This window comes from Mesocricetus auratus, unplaced genomic scaffold, assembly GCF_017639785.1.
Source record: "Mesocricetus auratus isolate SY011 unplaced genomic scaffold, BCM_Maur_2.0 Super-Scaffold_100006, whole genome shotgun sequence".
NCBI lineage: Eukaryota > Metazoa > Chordata > Mammalia > Rodentia > Cricetidae > Mesocricetus > Mesocricetus auratus.
The window spans coordinates 52,458,094-52,476,417 of NW_024429190.1; the positions used below are offsets into that span (position 1 = coordinate 52,458,094).

Genomic DNA, 18,324 nt, shown 5'->3' on the forward strand with positions numbered 1-18,324 from the left:
TTACTTTAAATTCCTTTATTTTACAAAGTACTTATCTCTCCATACATATAATTTCTTTGAGGCTAATGCCATTTTCTTCTCATTCAAATGTAAGACTTTTACCTTAATGGGATTTAAAAAAGAGTTGCCTTATAGTTCAGCACCATCAAAGAAATGGCAAAGATAGAAAACACATTTGGGAGTGAAAATGATTATATTGTTTCATAAAAATCAGCTTCATTCATCTCAAAATGATTCTAAATTCACAGTTCTTTTTTTCTACTTCCCTAAAATGACAGCATTTAATAGAGAAGAAAGACACATAACCATGCCTTGGTTTACATTTTATTTTGTCTTCCTGCTTAATCTATACCAGAAGCTGTTTTTGGCTTTGTCTCATTTCAGACATCCATTACTCATGCCAGGAACTCCTACTGGCTATGTACCTATAAGTGATGTCTGGATTCCAAGCAGTTCTTTCTTTCTTTTTCCCTAGAGTTCTCATATAATTTCACTAGATGCGTCTGGGTTTTTCTGTTATGACCAGAAAGAAAATGTAAGGTCTCAGACCAAGGCTTTCTATTTCAGTAGGAATTGGAAATCACAAAGGCTGTTTGGGGGTTGGGGTTCCAGTCTAGACTTCCTGGGAGGGAATCTCTTTTGCATTGGGCTTCCTCTGGAACATGGAGTCCCCTGGCTCTGTCCCTCCCACTGCCATTCCAAGTAGGGCTGCCCTGCTCCTTGAGCCAGCTGGGACAAAGCAGCCCTTTGTTGCTCCTGGGGTGATTTACCACTCATGGAGGCCACCAGGCTAGTCCCTACTTTCCTTGCCTTTCAGAAATGTCTTGGATTTGGAGAGAAACACAGTCTCAAGCTCTGTCTGTGACATCCCTTTGTTGCTTAATAATCACAAGGACAGTCTTGTTTCCTTAAGCAGGGAATTGTAAGCACATTTAACTTCCCTTGACTAACTCCAAACCATAATGCTTATCTTTACTACCACTTGATGGCAGGTTTCTACCCAGAGCTAAGGTGCTTGCAGGCAGTTCCAGAAAGATTACAATAGGGGAGAGGTTAAATGAGGGCCTGTAGGTGAAGTCTCCTAAAGACAGCTTGACACCTTTAGAAAAAGAACGAACACGTAAGTCTTTATTTCACTTTTGAAGAACAGGGGCAGTCCGAACACTGCCTTCTGCAAGGTTTGAAGCCTGCTCTGGTAGTGTTAAGTCATACCTATAATTAGTAATGGGGACACTGGCTTTGGAAGCATATCTGGAATGGTGACAGATGGGTATTGGTATTTCCAGCTCATACAGGTCTTATCGTCTCTTAGATGTCAGACGCCAATGTCTGGGTGTAGCCGGTCAGTGGCAAAGAGCAGCTCAGGAATGTTAAGTGGCTTCAGGAGTCTTGTGGACAGCACCATCACCTATGACAGGAGGGACAAGCATAGCACAGTCAGTTTGGGGCTAAGAAAGGTCTCTGGAAGGAGGCACAGGGTGAGCAGCATGAAGGAAACAGACAGGGCACAGGGTCCCTCACCTACAACCTGGGTGCCAAGCGTGGCTCATGCTTTGCTCACCCAGTCCATGTGGCCTCTTTGGACCCACCTGGCTGATGCTCTCTAGGGAACACCAAGAGAGCTCGTTCCAGAACTTGCCTGAGGGCATGGTATGCTTTGTAAAGGCCAGGTGAGGGTCTGCCCAAGCAGGCACTAGCACCCCTCCATAAGGAACTGCCTTTGGGAAACTGGGGAGGTGATTCAGAAGGAATTCCACAGGCCAGCACCACAGTGTGGCATGACTGCGCTGCACCCGGCCGTGCGACATTGGACAGGTGCAGGGAGGACACCTCCCTGTCCTCTTGACTGCCCCCAAAGTTATCCCAGGTGTAATGAAATCAGTGAAGTAATCGACTCCAAATTCAACTAGTTCATTGGTGCAAAACAGAGGCCACATTCCAACTCAAGGCAGAGCAGGGCAGGGTCAGAGCAGGGCAGGTCACGGTCAAGGAAGGGAGTAGAAGAGAAACATTTAGAAGTTTGTTTTTCTTCTGGAAAATAACTTTTTAGTGACCTTGTTGAAGAGTCCCATCTTTTCTCAGAGAATTGCCTTCGAAGCACTTGTTCTTGGAAGAAAGCTATCTCAAGAAATACATGGCTAATGCCAACCGACCCAAGGTATTTTCAGTAGAAAAAAAATAAAGCACTGAAGCCTGAACTTCTCATTCCCCTTGAGATCTATGCAGACAGGGTGTGAAACAGGGGTGTAGATCAGCATGTCCTTGCCACCTGAGCATGTGGGTCCCAGCATGTGTGCTGCACCAAACCAAGCAAGCGTGTGGCAAGAAGGCTGCCAGGCCAGAGCTGCCAGTGGAGGCTGGGGAGCTCAGCTCCGCGCTGGTTGGCTAGATTCCCTATGGATAGCCACTTTACTTGGAACCTCACTCTCCCACCTCATCAGTCCCAGAGAGAAGAGAAGAGCTTGCAGCACTGTAACCAGGGTTATGTAAGCTCCTCTACTGAGAGCCCAGCATGTGCTCAGCTACTGAGATTTAGTGGTGGGTTTGCAGGTCTCCTTCAGAATCATCTGAAAGCACAGAATTTTCTAGAAAAACACCTACAGATTCATATAGTTTTTGGGGAGCCTTACGGGATTTTGCAAACCACTTAAAAATGTATATGTGGGGCCGAGGAGATGGTTCAGCGGGCAATGCTGGGCAAGCATGAGGACCGGTGTGCCACTCCCAGAGTCTGCAGGAGAAAGCTGGGTGTGGTGGTGTGTGTCTGTAATCCTGGGGCTGGGAAAGCAGAGGCAGACAGGTTCTTGGGGGTTCCCTGGCCAGGGGGCCTACTTGCTGAGCTCCAGTATAGTGGAGAGAGCTTGTCTTGATAAATAAGGTAGACAGGTGCTGAGGGATGACAGTTGAGTTTGTCCTATGGTTTCTATATGCCTATACACGCACACATGCACACGCACGCACGCACGCACGCGCGCGCACACACACACACACACACACACACACACGTGCACGCACGTGCGTGGCCTCTGGATGCAGACCCCATGAAGCAGAAGAGACCAGTAGCTGCTAATAAACTCCATTCCCATGACTAGCCAGTCCCTGCCATACTGCCAGCCTCCATGGCCGTCAGCGCCATCTAAAGCTAGTGGATTCCTCTCCAGCTGAGGTTAAGGGCAGGAGTGAGGACGGAGTGTGTCTCCAAAGATGATCAAGTCTTGCTGCCAGGTTTGAAGAACTTGGGGGAGGGGATGGGTACAAATTCAGTTGATGTCAACACTGAGAGCAGCAACTGGAGCCTAAAGAACCTGTCCCGCTCAGGCCCTGCGCTGGGCTCACAGCCATGGCTGGCAGAGTCTGGATTGGTTTTCTCTGAGTGCAACACCAAGATCAGACCTTTCTCATCCAAACAAGCAGGGCATCTGGGGCCTGCTCTGCGTCAGGTGGAGACAAACAATAGGAAACAGAAGCAGTCTGTGAAGGAGGTGAGGGGGCCTGAGAGGAAGGGAGAAAGAAAGCAGGGCTGAGTCCAAGGACTCTTCGCTAGCGCTGCTCTGTGATGGAGCAAGGCTCAGGCGTGTCCAGCTAGAGTGGCCCCCAGCTAAGGCTGCCTACCCTGCAGCAGTTGCTTAATCACACAGTGTCCACTTCCTCACCTGGAGGGAATGGCTAACACTGTCTGCCCCAATGACCCCTGCAGAACACTTCGCGCAATGCAGGCTCCAGGGGGGCTTCTGGTGGTGGCTGCTGTCATTAGCTCCCTCTATGCCTTTCCTCCTTGCAGCTGGCTGAGCCCTTAAGTGATAGGGGGAGGTGAAGTTGCCTGGGTGTGCTCTTTCGGTGTAGACCTGTTACTCATAGGATTCAAACCCGCACTCTCTCCTCACCGCTGCTTGATAAGCCCAGCCCCCAGGCCTCAGAGCCTGCTTCCTGCTGGATTCTCAACGTCTCTCTCCTCCACAGCTCTTTATGGTCAGTCGCACGTGTCAGCTACCCTCAAGTATCTGCAGCTTCACAACCAGCTCTTTGGGGGTGTTCCTTTATCTGGACAGAATCCCCTACTCTTTCTGTGGTCTTTCAGTCTGCTAAGATGTCCCTGCGTCCAGCCTGAGTGTGCCCTGTGGCTTTTTGTCTTATTGCCATTTTCCATTGCTTCTTTAGCACAGTGCCTGGTACAGAGCAGGGCTTACAGCAGTGAGTTCATAAATAACTGAGCAAAAGAACCGCATGGGCAGAGTAGGCACACAGTGAAGGAGGCAAGGGATTCAGCCCTGGACAGTGGGAAGCTTTTCATCTCGGTCAAAAGACTGCCTACATTTAAGCTGTATCAATTCAGTGAGGCCCTACTGTCTGAGGCTGCTGTTTACAACTGGATCAGGTCACATGGCCAGGGTTACAACCTACCATGTTGCTATCCTTAAGCATCTAAAACGTTTTTTCATTTCACATGTATGAGTGCTTTGTCTGCACGTGTGTGCATGCATGCATGTGTGTGCGCGTGCATGCAAGAGAGAGAAGGAGAGAGGGAGGGAGGGAGGGAGGGAGGGAGGGAGGGAGGGAGGAAAGAAGAGAGGGAGAGAGAGAGACAGAGAGGTACACCTGTTGTTCTTGGAGGCCAGAAGAGAGTGTCAGATCCCCTGAGCTGGAGTTATAAATGGTTGTGAGCTGCCATGTGAGTGCTGGGAACTGAATTGGCGTTTTCTGCAACAGCAAGTGCTCTTAACTGGTCATCTTTCTAGCCCATCATCAGCATTTTTACAAACTTGGCATTTTTAGCAATTAGACTGCTTTAGAGTATTTTCTGTTTTTCTTCAAGTTAATTCACGCAAGACTGTGTCTGCATTATTTGGCTAAAACGGTCATTCTGAAAACTTGGCTACAAATGGGAGGAAAAAGAGAGAGAAGGCCTTGAAACTGGTCTATCGGATGAAATGTAAATGCTTTAAATACAGCCAGTATGGAGGTTGATTTGATGTTGGCGAATACCTTCCAGAGAGCTAGCTTTCACAGCAGACCTGAGCAACAGACAAACTCCAGGACGACTCGCTCCTTGCCCACGAAGGGTCCTTGTTCTCTGCTTTTCTGGTCTCTCTCCCCCTACCTGCAGCTTCCCTTCCTCTCCTCTTCAGCTCTCTTTTCTCCTCTTAATTCTTCTTTTGAATGCTGTTGCCTTTTCCTCTCTCAGCTCAGGCCCGGCACCATTCAAATTTGAACAGCGTTTTACCATGACTCCTCAGATCCCGACTGCCCCATCTTCCTCTGTCACCTGCCATGTGTGGCACCCAGAAGTAAGAACTTCTTCACCAGGACACAAGGTGCAGCCTAGGACACCCCACCTGCATTGTAGACTGCCACTGAGCAGAACACCTACTACAAGGACCACCCACTCAGAGAGAGACTCTGCCGACTGTCCACAGGTCTCACAGTCTACCAGAGGAACAGCACTTAGCAGAGACAAAGCACTGGTCTATGAAGAGCCCGAGCCACAGCAGAGCCACAGGCAACTGTGATCCGGCATTAATAAGCATGGCTAATGGTGGAGGGTCTGCCACGGTCTGTCCAAAGATGGAGCTTACTCCCATGCCAGCCAACAATGAGACAGCACGGATGACCTTAGCGTCCCCAGAGCCAAGGTGCCAAGGCCTTCCAGCAGACTTCTGCTTGGCATGCTCTGCACTCGGCTGGGGAGGCCTATCCCTGGGAGGCCTGCTGGCTGGCATTCCTCTTCTCCGGCCACACTGGGATTTGCAGGTGCCAGCACCATCTGTTCTGTTTCTGCTGAATGCAGACGTGGCAGTAAAATCGAGGATTTGGGTTTCCAACAGCAAGAATGGAAAGAGCAGACAGCATTTTTTTCTTTCCCTTTCTTCTAACCCTGATTGTCTCCCTCAAAGTGAGCACACAGCACAGGTGCCCACATGGCCCTTCATCCATCCATCAGCAGCTATGGCTTTACACACAGACATGGGAGTGGAGTTCAACCCTGCTTGTACCCATGCTATACCGTACACATCCACCCACTGGTGCCGGAACATAAAATGGTCAGTGGTTAACCCAGGGCAACAGCTATTCTTTTCAGGAGTCCTGTGACCCATTGGGCCTGCTGTCCACCTGGTCGGGATGTCAGGGCTGGGGGTCAGCTCTCCTTCAGAGCCTGCACCATGATAGTCCAGATCACCCCTGTGTTTCATCCCTTCTGTGTGGGTGTTTTTGTTAATATCACAGGTCTCAGCCTTGCTGTGGTTCCCTGTCAATTTTACAGTGATTTGGAGCAAGCCAGTACCTAGGTTACCCTGAATCCCCAAATGTGTGCAGAATTGTGTATAGCCAGATTTCTGGATTTAGGTTTTGTTTTTAAATGCTTGGGATTCCCACTGAACACTGCGCTTCAGATGTGTGGTAGTTTGTGGAGGCGTGGCGTCCACACCCGTTGGGGAAAGCACTTGACAGCTGGGTAGTTCCCATGCTTGGCCTCTCTTTCTTTTCCTGACCTGGCTGTTTCCTGTGAGGATACCTCCCTGCTAGTATCTTCTCACAATCGCAGGCTTCTGTGGGCCTCGTGGTCACCATTCAGCAGCCATAGAGCTCAGCTGGCAGAGTATCTGGCCACAGGGCCCCATGCCACACAGGGGACAAGGCTGGCACCTGGCACAAGCGCTTGAGGAAAGAACCCTAAGGAGACTCCTGACTTGGTCTTGTGCCTGTTTAGGGTGGGTTGGGAGAGTTTTTCTCCATAGTCAAGCCTGGTTGGAACAGTGAAGACTTTCACTGTGCATATGGGCACTGCTCACACACAGTCAGGTCAGCTGTGCCTCTTACTGCCTCCTGATACACTGCTCCTCTGGAATCTGCTCCTTCAGCAGGGTTCACACACTCCCAACAGCAGTGTGAGCATAGTTGATGCACATACCATTGTAGATGCAGCAAGGCCTGATTTCCAGAGTGCTTGTAAAATTGCGAGACTGAGCTTTCTGTTAGCTAGAGTAGCTAGCTACCCTCCAGGTGAAGGGGAGGGCTGTGGGCCTCAGAGAATGTCACTCCAGCAGCACTGCCTGCTTTCATAAGCTGAGGGACAAAAGGCTCTGGGTAAGTAGTCATTCAGGCCTTTCCCTGTGCTGTGAGAATCCTCTTAGGGCCTGATGACGCCTCGGGGAGTTTTTACACAAAGGACAAGGAGTGGTCAAGCCTCCTCTTTAAGCCTCCAGCACTCTGAGATGCTCTGTCTGCAGACAGTGGGCACAGAACCAGACTGGCAAAGCCATTGCTTACTCTGGCCTTTGCCGGCATACTGTCCCCAGACTTTGAAAGCATCTGCACTCCATCCTTTTAGAGAAGGGATTACAGTGTCTGGTAGGCTGTCCCAATGCACGGTTGTTCTAAGGAATTAGGATGAGGTTCCCATGTTAGGAACAGCAAGAAGGTGCTTACTTATTTAAAAAAATCTCAGCAGACCTCTGCTGGCATAGGTAATAAAAGGAGGCTAGAATGATTAGTTTTCCAGAAATTGCACCAGCTCTGATGATAATGGTGATAACAGCAGAAAGGGTCGCAGACAATGACTGGCCATTCCCAGACCTGAGCCTGTTCCCTGAATATCCAGCTTCCCTCTCCTAGTTGTGGGTAGGGATATAAAGAGATATTGGGTCTTCTTGATTTCACAAGTAGGCTCACCACCACAGACTGTTTCTAACAAATTCAAGATACCTACCCAAACCCAGGCTTGCTGAGCTCCTGCTACATGCTCAAGCCTAGACCAGCCTTTGTCCTCAAGGAGGGTGGCAGAGACTATGCTGGCAAATACGGAGCAGTCAGTCAACAGGCAAGAGCTTTGCTGCATAGCATGGGTTGGGATGCTAGCACAGACTCAGGAAGCATTTGGAGCAACTACAGGATGTCACAGAAGGAGAATGCTGGCTGTGTGGACACAGACAGCGTGTGGAATCAGGAGGAGCCACATCACCACCCAGGTAGTTAGGCCTGAACTAGAATGCTACCATCCCACCCAGCTGTTTTATGTACTGTGCGGACAGTCTTTAGCATTAGCATTAGTTAGTGTCTTGGTGGAGTCTTGAAGCTCTTAGCAGCACTCTTTTCCTGTGACTACCACAGATGCGATGGAATCTCTGGAGTCCCTCAGGGTTCTGGAGGCTCTTTTGGGAAGTTTCAGAATGTTTAGCAGGTGGGGCTAGCTGGAGGACATGGGATTCTGTGGGTTGGAGGATGCTGGGGACTGGAGGTTACAGGATTTTGAGGATTACAGCCTTGCCTTGCTTCTGGACCCATACTTCCTTTACTTACTGGTTGGCACCATTTACTCAGTAAACAACATGGATCCCTTTGCTTGGTGTGAGAATTTAGCCAGTTATGATGGACTTTGCCAAAGTGGTAGGTCCTTAACCATAAGGAAAAAAAAACCCTCTCAGGGAGGTGTGGGTGGGGTTGGTCTGGCAAGGAGGATGACTTTGGGGAAGGATAACATGATAGGTACTAGGATGTGGGGAGAAGGAGCAAGTGGAGAAGAGAGCAAGCCAGAAGAGGCACAATGAAGCCCTTGTCACCCCTCCCATTGCTGCCCCTGGACTCCTGCTCATGTCACCCATGACTCAGTACCTGGGTTCCTGGTTTCAGAGATGCTACAAGGTCTTTGACCATTTTGGCTTCAGAGACTGTGATGCCACCCACCACAAAGAGGATCAAGAGGGGATGGTCACTGGGATGGGGCCGGCTCACCTGCAAAACAGAACAACATCACATCAGACAGCAGCAATAGCTACTGATTTTCTCTGCGGGTGGCACAGAGGAACCTTGGAGAGACAATGGTTTATCAGCAACCAGATGTGCTAATGCTTCATGACCCCGCTGGCTAGGGAAACTCTTAGTACATCCTATATAGAGACTTCATGGAAAGGAGAGTTAAGGGTGCTGGCACCATCAAATCAGAGAAGGGCTGAGGGACACCTTGTTGCTCTGTTCAAGGGCACACTTGTCCTTCTTTGTTCCACAGCACTGCCACGGCTGCCATTATGGCCTCTATGTGTTTCTTTCTTGCATCTACTCTACTAAGGTAGACTGTACCATGCCTGCCTAGATCTCTGTTGACTGTTTGATTTACTGTTTTAAAGCACAGAATCGGTGTTCTATCATTGTCTGCAGGAAGGACTGAGTCAGTTCAGGAGGAGGGGGTAGGGGTTTACAGAGATACAGGTAGACAGATGTATAGGCCACCCTCACGAACATCACAGTCTGGCATGCTCTGTATGAATGCCACATTAACTGCTAGAGAGTCTTTCTTCCTGGTTTTTGCAACTTTACCCTTAAGACAAAATCTTATTATGTACTAGAATGACAAGCACTCTTGGGAGATGTAAAACAACCCACAAACTGATCCAGTGATGAAGACATTAAGAGAATAAGAGAGGGCTCCTGAGGTAGTATGTGTCAGTCAGCTGTTTTCCGGAGGAGTGACCAGGACAAGTGACATGGGCCAAGATCTACAGATGAGTAGTAAGCAGCCATACGGAGCAGGTCAAGACCCAGCCAGGACTAAACAAGCACACATGGCATTGCCCAGGAAGGTGCTGTCAGCCGTCTGAATGGCCACCTAAGACTTCCCCTCCAGCAAGACAGGGCAATAAGAAAGTGACTGTTTCCAACCATGGATGCATAAGCCATCTAAGGGCCTTGGGTTATTCCAAAAAGCAGCAGGCTAGGCTAGTGAGCCATAAGGAGGCCTAGAAGGATGGAGGAGGTGGAAGGAGAGAATAGGTGACAGAGAAAGGGAGAGAAGGAAGGAAGAAGGAAGGAGGAAACACTAAGGGTCTCCACGGTAAGTACTGGTGAATACTAGATAAGTTGCAAAGCTCAGGAGGCCTTCCACTGCTCTCCACTGTGTTTCTTCATTGTTCTCCTGTAATCCACACACGCTTTCAGCAACCTTGCTGCTAGCCCATGATCTCCTGAAATTGCTGGGGTCACTTGCATAAGCCACTAATGGCTATTATAGTGTTAGGAGTCATGGGCACTTTTTGATATTTATCTAACAGGATGTTTTTATGGCAACTGTCAGTTGATAACACCCCACTGTGTTGACTGTGATGACTTTCTGTTGGTTGTTCCTCCACTTTTGTCATTTATTCTCAGAGATCTTCATCAGTTCTTGCTCCTGGTTTGCCCCTTTAAATACAGATACCTCTGCCCATGGCCCCTTGCTCTTCTCACTCAATCCACTGTCCCTGAAGGAACTTCTCATCTGTCCATATTTCCCACACTGAGCTCTCTGGATATCACCTCCTGGACACCCCGAGGCCCCCTGACTCAATGAGCTCCATGTTCCTTTACTTCTGTCCTATTGAAGCACAATTGCCCGAGTCACACACCAGAGTCCTGTTAACCTCCACTGCCTCTTTCATCCTCTACATTGGCGGTTCTCAACCTTCCTAAAGCTGCCATTCTTCAATACAGTTCCTCATGTTGTGACCCCAACCATATAATGATCTTATTGCTACTTCATAACTGTAATTTTGTTGCTGTTATGAATTATAATGTAAATATTTGGCATACAGAAAACAAAGAGGTCATGACCCACAGGCTGAAAACCACTGATCTAGATCAAGTTGTGTCTATTCTCCCCTGGATGTCGCTCCCATTCTTAGTTGCCTGTAGTTCTTTGCCTAGGGTTAGGACCTCATGAGATTTCCCCCTTTTATGTTAGCATATGTATTGGTGCCTGTGGTGGTTTGAACAGTATGGCTCCCATAGACCAGTGGTTTGAAAGCTTGGTCCATAGGAAGAAGCACTATTAGGAAGTGGGAAGAAGTGTGTCACTGTGGGGGCGGGCTTTGAGGTCTCTTTTGTTCAAGCTATGCCCAGTGTGATACAGTCTCCTGCTGTGTGTGAATCAGGATGGAGAGCTCTCAGCTCCTTCTTCAGAACCATGTATGCCTGCACGCTCCTATGTTCTACCATGATGATAGTGGACTAAACCTCTGAAACTGTGAGTCTCCATTAAACATTTTCCTTTATGAGACTTGTTGTGGTCAATGGTGTCCCTCCACAGCAATACAGCATGACAACGACAGTGCCATCCTGCCGAGTCAGGCATGCTGATGAGACTTCATGAGTGTAGCTTCTCTGACATTTCTGACTTCTTGTTCCTTGGCTCTTACAATCTTTCTACCTTGTGCTCTCTGAGTTCTAGGAGGAGGAGTTGTGTTGTAGACACATCAGCTGGGTGGGGCACTGTATGGTCACTTGTTCTCTACATCTTGAGGGGTTGTAGTTTTTTGTAATGGTCTCTGCTTAGCCACGACTCAGAACCACTCTGTGCTCTGTATTGGTTTCTGAGTAACCAGACCCTGAAAAGCCTCCCAGCCCCACAAACAACTGTTGTTTCTCACTTAATCCTGGGACAGAAATACAACTGGCTCTGGAACTCATGGCACAGTATGTTCCTCAAAACATATGCTTTCCATAAGAGTTTGGAATCCGAAGCACATGCTGAGAATCTTGGAAGGGCAGAGTAGAAGATGAAAAGGGGCAAGAAAATGAAACACACAGCAACAACAGAGAGCAATTCCCTGAGGCTAAGGAGCAGAGGGAATGTTGGTCCAGGCACAAATACATGGGTCCAATTACCCCATTGGTGTTTGCTATTTGGTTTCAGTTTAGATTTGTGTGTTGATACCAGACTTTCTCCTCAGAGCGTGTCAGGCCAGCAGGCTGCTAGGAAGTGGAGCCGTTCCCATCCCATCTCACATTCCTCATAAGCAGCCACACACGACTGAGTCCCGTCTGTGTTAGTTCGTGGGGTGACAATCTGAAGATGACAGTTGGACACATCGTCTGTTACTGCACATGTAGGGTGTAATAAAGCAGGTGGAATCTCTGCTCTCTGTCACTTGATGAGCTGCCGAGGGCTGGGATTTGAGGACATCAGCTCTGGTAAGAGAAGATGGCTTCTCTGCCCCCACCACACCCAGTTTTTCAGTGCAGGCTATGGGGCCTCTGCAGTGTGGGTTCTGGGGGTACTCTGGTGTCTGGATTGACTTCCATGACAGCGGTGTCAGGGGAGGACCCTGCCACTTCCAGTGTTGGGCTTTTCAGGAATCTGGGAATCGTGCCGCTGAGTCCTCCCAGCATATTGCTGCTTTCCTCAGTCTCCCTCCGTCTGTGACTCACTTAGCCTCAGAACGGGTGTGATCAAGTTCCCCGTTCTCCATTGGCCATCAGTGTCCTACAGAGGCAGTGAGAGAGACTCGAGCTTTAAAAAGAGACCAGGCCATTAACAGCACTGCCATTGCCACCAAACTCTTCTCTAACACAGTGCTGTTTATTTTTCTAGCCATCCATTCAACAAGTATTTATTGAACAACTGCTATGGGGCCTGGGAGACACTGCTGAAGGTACCAGGCTTAGCAGTACACAGAGCAGAGGAGAGTCCTTGCTGCACACCATACAGCCTGTATATTAATGAGTGTGTAGAGGGAAGGGATACAGGAAAGCAAATTGTCAAGTGCAGACGGTGGAGAGCCCAGGGGAAAGGAAAGGAAGGGGTGGGGGGAGAGAAGGAAGAGATGGAGAGGAGAGAAAAAGAGGAGGAGGGAGGGAGGGAGTGGGGAAGGTGTAGAGGACAGGTAAGCAGTAGAGGGGCCAAGCATTGTTCTGGGCCCTGCCTGGAACCTCTGAATAGGTAAGGAGCCCATTTGCAGAGGCTCAATGACATCGCTCGGGTCTAAGCACTGCACTGGGGTTAAGTCTGTACTCTGGGTCTGCCTTGCTGAGGAGCTGGAGGGAGGCAAGCTGCCTTGTAATCTGCACACTGCCATCTATAAAGGAGTACTTCCAACTAAAGCATCTTTACTCTCATCTCTTAAAACTTCATGCTGTCCTTTAGAACAGCATGGTCCTCATAGGACTCTGCCACATTGTGCAAGGTTGCTGGGCAGCTAGCCTCCTATGGTTGAGAACCCATGCTGTATCTTGGCAGACACAGCCTCCTCTTTCCTCAAACTTCTCCATGCCTTTTCCTTTTTAAACCTTCTATCTTTGCTTTCTGCCCAGGTTCTTCTTCTATGGTTGTCTTGTTCCATTACTTTCAGTGTTCCTGAATCCTCTGCCCTGGACCTTTCTCTTCTCTTGATGTTTTCCTGGTGACCCTATCCTTCCTACATTCCAGAGCCTATGGCTCTGGCTTGTACTGTTGGCCCAGGCTGCTGGGCTACACAGGTATCTCACAATCCCTTAAACTTAAGCCCCCAAAGCAAGTCACCCTTTTCTCCATTTCTGCTGCCCAATCAGGATAACCTCAAACCATTCACCTAGGTACTCAGAACACACAAAAGGCCCTGGACAACTTCTTACTGGTGTGTACAACCAATACCCATCCCATGGAGGCCACAGCTACTCTTCCAGGCCCCCATTTCTTCAGCCCTACCTAAGTTCAGAGCTCCATCTTTTCTGTTTCTTGCTTCACCTAGTCCCAAGTTCACCCTGGTTTCCCCTCTCTCACTGCTGCCAGGGCAAGCCTTATAGAACACATAGGAATTTGTTACATATTCCCAAACATCACTCAATGGTACTGTTCTAATTTGCTGTTTGTTGCTGTGATAAATCACTGAGCAGAACCAAATTGGGGAGGAAACGGTTTATGTGGCTTAGAAGCCCTGATCAGTCATCACTCAAGGAAGTCAGGGCAGGAAGGACCCTCACAAGAAGCACAGTACTTGCCCACAGCCCTGTCATAAGGTATTGTTTGGGTGACTGTCCTATCTATAATCCAATAATCTGCTCTCAGCTCAGAGAGGGCTGCTAGAAGCCACATGGTTATAGAGTGTCCTTGCTGTCCAAACATGATTTTCTGGGCATGGAATGAGGTCCTGAGCCCAACTGGGCTACTTATAATTCAGTCATTCTAAGACAGGCGAGGCTCTGCAAACACTTGGCTATCAAGGTGAACCAAAAGCTACAGCTGGACCTCATCCATGTGTTCAACTAATATCAGTTGCACACCTACAATACATTGGGCATCATTTAGCCTCTCTGCAGAGCACGGTGAGTCAGTCTGGAGTACTGTTTATCTTCCAGATGAGCTCCCCAGTTCTTGGTCTGATCCTTCTGCATTGCTGTCTTTGGGGGTCCCTGGTTATCCTTTGGTCCTTAAAGTAAATTAGCCTTCCTTTGATTAAGTTGCTGTGATTGGTTGGTATCCGACAGCACAATTTTGACTGCTTTTATGGCCCATGTGAGCGCCATTCCTTCATGTGGGCCTTTTCCTATTTCCAGGCCATGAAGCTGTCACATCAACTCAGACACAGGGCCCACTGGGGCTTGAATCTTTGTCACGAATCTTTTTCTAATTAAGCATGGCCACATAAGAAATGGAACGACTACAGCAACAAAAATGTTTAAAGCACAGAGAAAGAGGGGAAGGGCCCCGTGCCATTTCATTAGGTAAAGCCTACCCTCTTCACGCCAATTCCAGCAGAGAAAACATCTTGACAGATCATGTCCTTTAGTCAAAACAAACCGAGGTTCAAACACATGGAGCAGATATAAAGTATATTACTCTCAGGAGACTGAAATCCAAGCCACAGATTTCAGAAATGCACTTTCAAAGTGCTGCCTATTAGACATGCTAGTCTTGAATTAAAATCCCATTCCAGTGAGAGGGGAAAGCATGTTTTGATTGATTCATTAGGTCAGGATCAACCTTTACTCACAGGGCCTCAGGGTGCTCTGTATGGGAGGCTATTAGGGAACTGGGTTTCCATGCCAGCCTCGGTCCACGTGGTCCTCCCAGCGAGCACCCTCACTGGGTTGTACATCTCTGGAGGAGGACAGCCTTGTGACTCGTCACCAGTCCTTCCTCTGGCTGAGAAGTGACCAAGCTGATGTCAAAGTCTTCCTCAGCTAGCAGGGCATGCTTGCTATCCTCAGCTTCTCATCCAGGAAGTTGCTTTTTTAATAGACATTAAAAATGGACAAAGCAATCGGTATTTATTTCAGTACAGCCACTCTGGTACCACTGATTTTGAAGTCATGTCTGGTGTGAATGATTTCAATGTCTTGCAAGAGGGAAGCACACGTAGGATAAGTAAGCACTGCCCTTACTGCCCTGGGCAGCCAGGCGATGTAGACTTACCCACATACAGACTGTATTTTTCAAAAGTGGCCATGATGATGCTTCCTGTCCCTCTGGCTCTTGATTCCTTTTCAAGAGGAAGAGTGCATGTTTTATTTCCTTAAAGCGGACTGCCTTGACATGTGGAGTGCTGTGCAAGTGTTGTTAGTTGACTTTCAGGCCAGAACCCCCAATGTCTTTCCCCTAGGTGTTCCCTTTAGAGCATTGACACCGTGCAGAGGAGCTAAGGTCCTAGTCCACAGGCCCTCCAAGTTCCCAGGAGATGCTCAGCACTGGCTCATGGACTGTGAGGAAGAGCCTCCTGGGAGGCAGAGTGGAGCTTGCTCAGAGTGCAACCTGCTGAGCAGAATGAATGGTTGTATTATTATGAGCGTGGGGTTCAAGATGACTGATTATTTGGCACTCGATAACCAAAACCTGTGGAAATGGAAGATTTCTGTGGTCCCTGACTTACAGAGCGGAGCCATGTAAAGAAGGTGCTTTAACTGCCCATACTATGACACTCCAGGGAGGCAGACCCTGCTGCCAGGACTTCCCTAGCCATGGAGAGTTTGTCTGGCAGAGAATATTAGACAGATGCACACCACGTTTTGCTTAACTGTTTTGGCCTACAGAAATGTATAAACACAAGTAAAATGGAGTTAGGGGGCCCACATCCAAGTGTCTGCAGGGGGGCTAGCATTAGCCACAGCACCGAGGCAGCAGCAGATCTTCACAGAGACCTCTGTCTCCCAGAGTGTGGTGATGGTGCAGATGGGCTCCAGGACAGTCAGGACCTGAGCCATTCTGGGTTTAGCATCCATGTTCAGGGTGACCAAGGCATACTCCCCACAGTGTACTCACAGAGACAAGTTTATGTCACTAAGACTATGGAGATCAATGAATCGGGCTCACAGTGGAAAGAGACGGCCTGGAAAAGAACACTACAGCCCATGAACATGGCTCCAGCGACAGGCCAGAAGGTCATCCAACTGTCTGTCTTCTGGCCAGTGGGAACCGCTAGGGATTTGTAATGTGTGAATTTCTGCAGTTAGTTTGTGCAGTCTCTCTTTGTCTTTACCTTAAAAACAGGTTTTCTATCCTTTCTTCTTTTTTCCTTTTACTTTCTTTTGCTATTTTAATTTTTGAGACAGGGTCTTACTATGCAGCCCAGTCTGGCCTGAAGCTCACTATGTGGCCCAGGTTGACTTTGAACTCACAATCCTCCCACCTTTATCTCCTGAATGCTAGGATTATAGGCATATGCCACTATACCCGACTTCTTCCTTCCTCCTCTTTCTCAAAGAGGCTCTTGCTGGTAGCTCAGGATAGCCTCAAACTCATAATCTTTCTGTCTTACCTGGATGTGCACCCAAACACTGGCTATGTATAGGGTATAAAGATACCCAACGTGGCTCTGTCTTAAAAGCTACAGTCTGGCAGGGACCACAGAGTGCTAATAAGGAGCCCTGACTACACACAGTCCTGGTGCTGAGTGCCCAGCATGCCATTACGTATGTCACAACAGCCCCACTGCCATCCCATTTTACATATGAGAAAATGGAGGCACAGAGAGGCTGAGTGGTTCTCCCACAGTCTGACTGCAGGCGTGTGGCTCTGGGCTCTCCCACCTCCACTGCAGACAGACCCCAGAAGGAAGTTTACAGAGCATAGACTACATGGGGGTGAGGCTTTACAGATGAAGAGAGCCACCTGCTATTCAACAAATCAAACTACAGAATAAATGTGACATGGAGAAGAGACCCCCGGGCCTCCCCAGCATCTGCTCTGCTATCTCCCACCCTGCTGGCAGAGCTCCTCCAGTCTGTAACATCAGTGTCTTGTTCTATTCTATTGTTCAAGGCGCAGAGCACTGGGAGAAACCGACCTCAGCACTGTGGTGGGAATGGAGGTGAGGAGCCGAGGACTTGCCTCTCTGTGAAGTGGGTGCTTGGTTGGGGCTGCCTTGCTCAGCAGCCGTTGGACAGGAGGATGAGGGCAGCTGATTAGACTCACTAGAGTTGTCCAATAGTGCCACTTACTTGTGCAGATTTTGCATGAAACTTCAGGTTAGGTTTTGTGTTCCACAGTTTCAGGTATTTATAGTATGAAAAGAAGCTTAGAGAAACCAACCTCTTACATTTTAAGTTGCAAATGGTTCTGAGAAGCATGATGAAATCTTGCCCTACTCTCTCCAGCCTGGATACAAAGCTTCCCTCTGTCAGAGTGTCCACACTGCACATGCACCACCTCCTTAGTCCCTGAGAGATATTCCTTTATCCAGAGTGCCCACACTGCACATGCACCACCTCCTTAGTCACCAGGAGACATTCTTTTGTCCAGATGTACCCATACTGCAATGCACCCCCTCTTCAGTCACTACTGAAAAGCCACCTGGGTTATCAACCAACCTCGGCAGCATCAAAGCATTTTGTTCAAGCACCCCTTGATTTACCTGATTATGGCCCCAAAGTGCAAATTATGCTCCAAAAGCAGGGTGCTGGCAAATCTGATAAGCCAAAGAAAAGCTGTAAAGTGCTTAAGTGGGAAGATGAAAGTTCTTGACTTGATGAGGAAACACATAATTGTCTGTGGAGGCTGCTAAGATGCCTGTTAAGAACAAGTCTCCAACCACTGGAAGTGTGAAGAAGGAAAAAGAAAAACAAAATTCTAGGTTCACTCTCACACCTTCAAACTGCACACCCTATGACCACAACACATGCCATCTGCTTAGCGAATAAAGCACCCTGTTTGCGTGTTCACAGGCCTTATGCCTGTGGTTTCAGGTCTCCACTGGGAGTCTTGGAAGGTATTCCACACTTAGTGAAACTGGTGTAGTTGGAAAGAGAAACCAGTGGCATCAAACTGTGCTGTATGAGCTTTGTAATCCATCTTCTCTGACCGCACCCCTCCAGACCAGTGAGTACCGACTGTGCAGAATGCCCAGCGCTGAGGATCCAGAAGATAAAGCCCTAGCTCCCCCCTCCGGGCTCTAGTCATAGCTTTCACACTCTTTACAGTCAGAACTGAATGAAGGAACATGTTCAAGTCATGCTTGTGTAGAGGTGTGAGGCTAGGCTGGGCTGTCTTACCCAGCTAGACATAGTGAGTTTGGCCTAGTCTATTCCCCTATGTAGTCTATTCCCCTATTACAGTCATTCCAACTGTCTTGACCTGCTGATGCACAATGGGCTGTGTTGTGTATTTAG

At 48.6% G+C, this 18,324-nt stretch overlaps 1 protein-coding gene across 2 annotated transcripts in view; it reads right to left on the bottom strand.

The window, feature by feature from the left end:
* The window catches only part of Scfd2 (sec1 family domain containing 2), a 341,734-nt gene continuing 323,410 nt past the window's right edge, over positions 1–18,324 (bottom strand). The window contains exons 8-9 of one of the 2 annotated variants that reach the window (XM_005080782.4): positions 8,608–8,727; positions 1–1,408 (exon numbers count right to left, since the gene is read on the bottom strand). In XM_005080782.4, coding sequence (XP_005080839.1) covers positions 1,316–1,408; positions 8,608–8,727 — 213 coding nt within the window. In that variant the 3' untranslated portion in view covers positions 1–1,315. The remainder of the gene's footprint in view (positions 1,409–8,607; positions 8,728–18,324) is intronic. The other variant, XM_040747205.1, reaches the window with a different exon arrangement.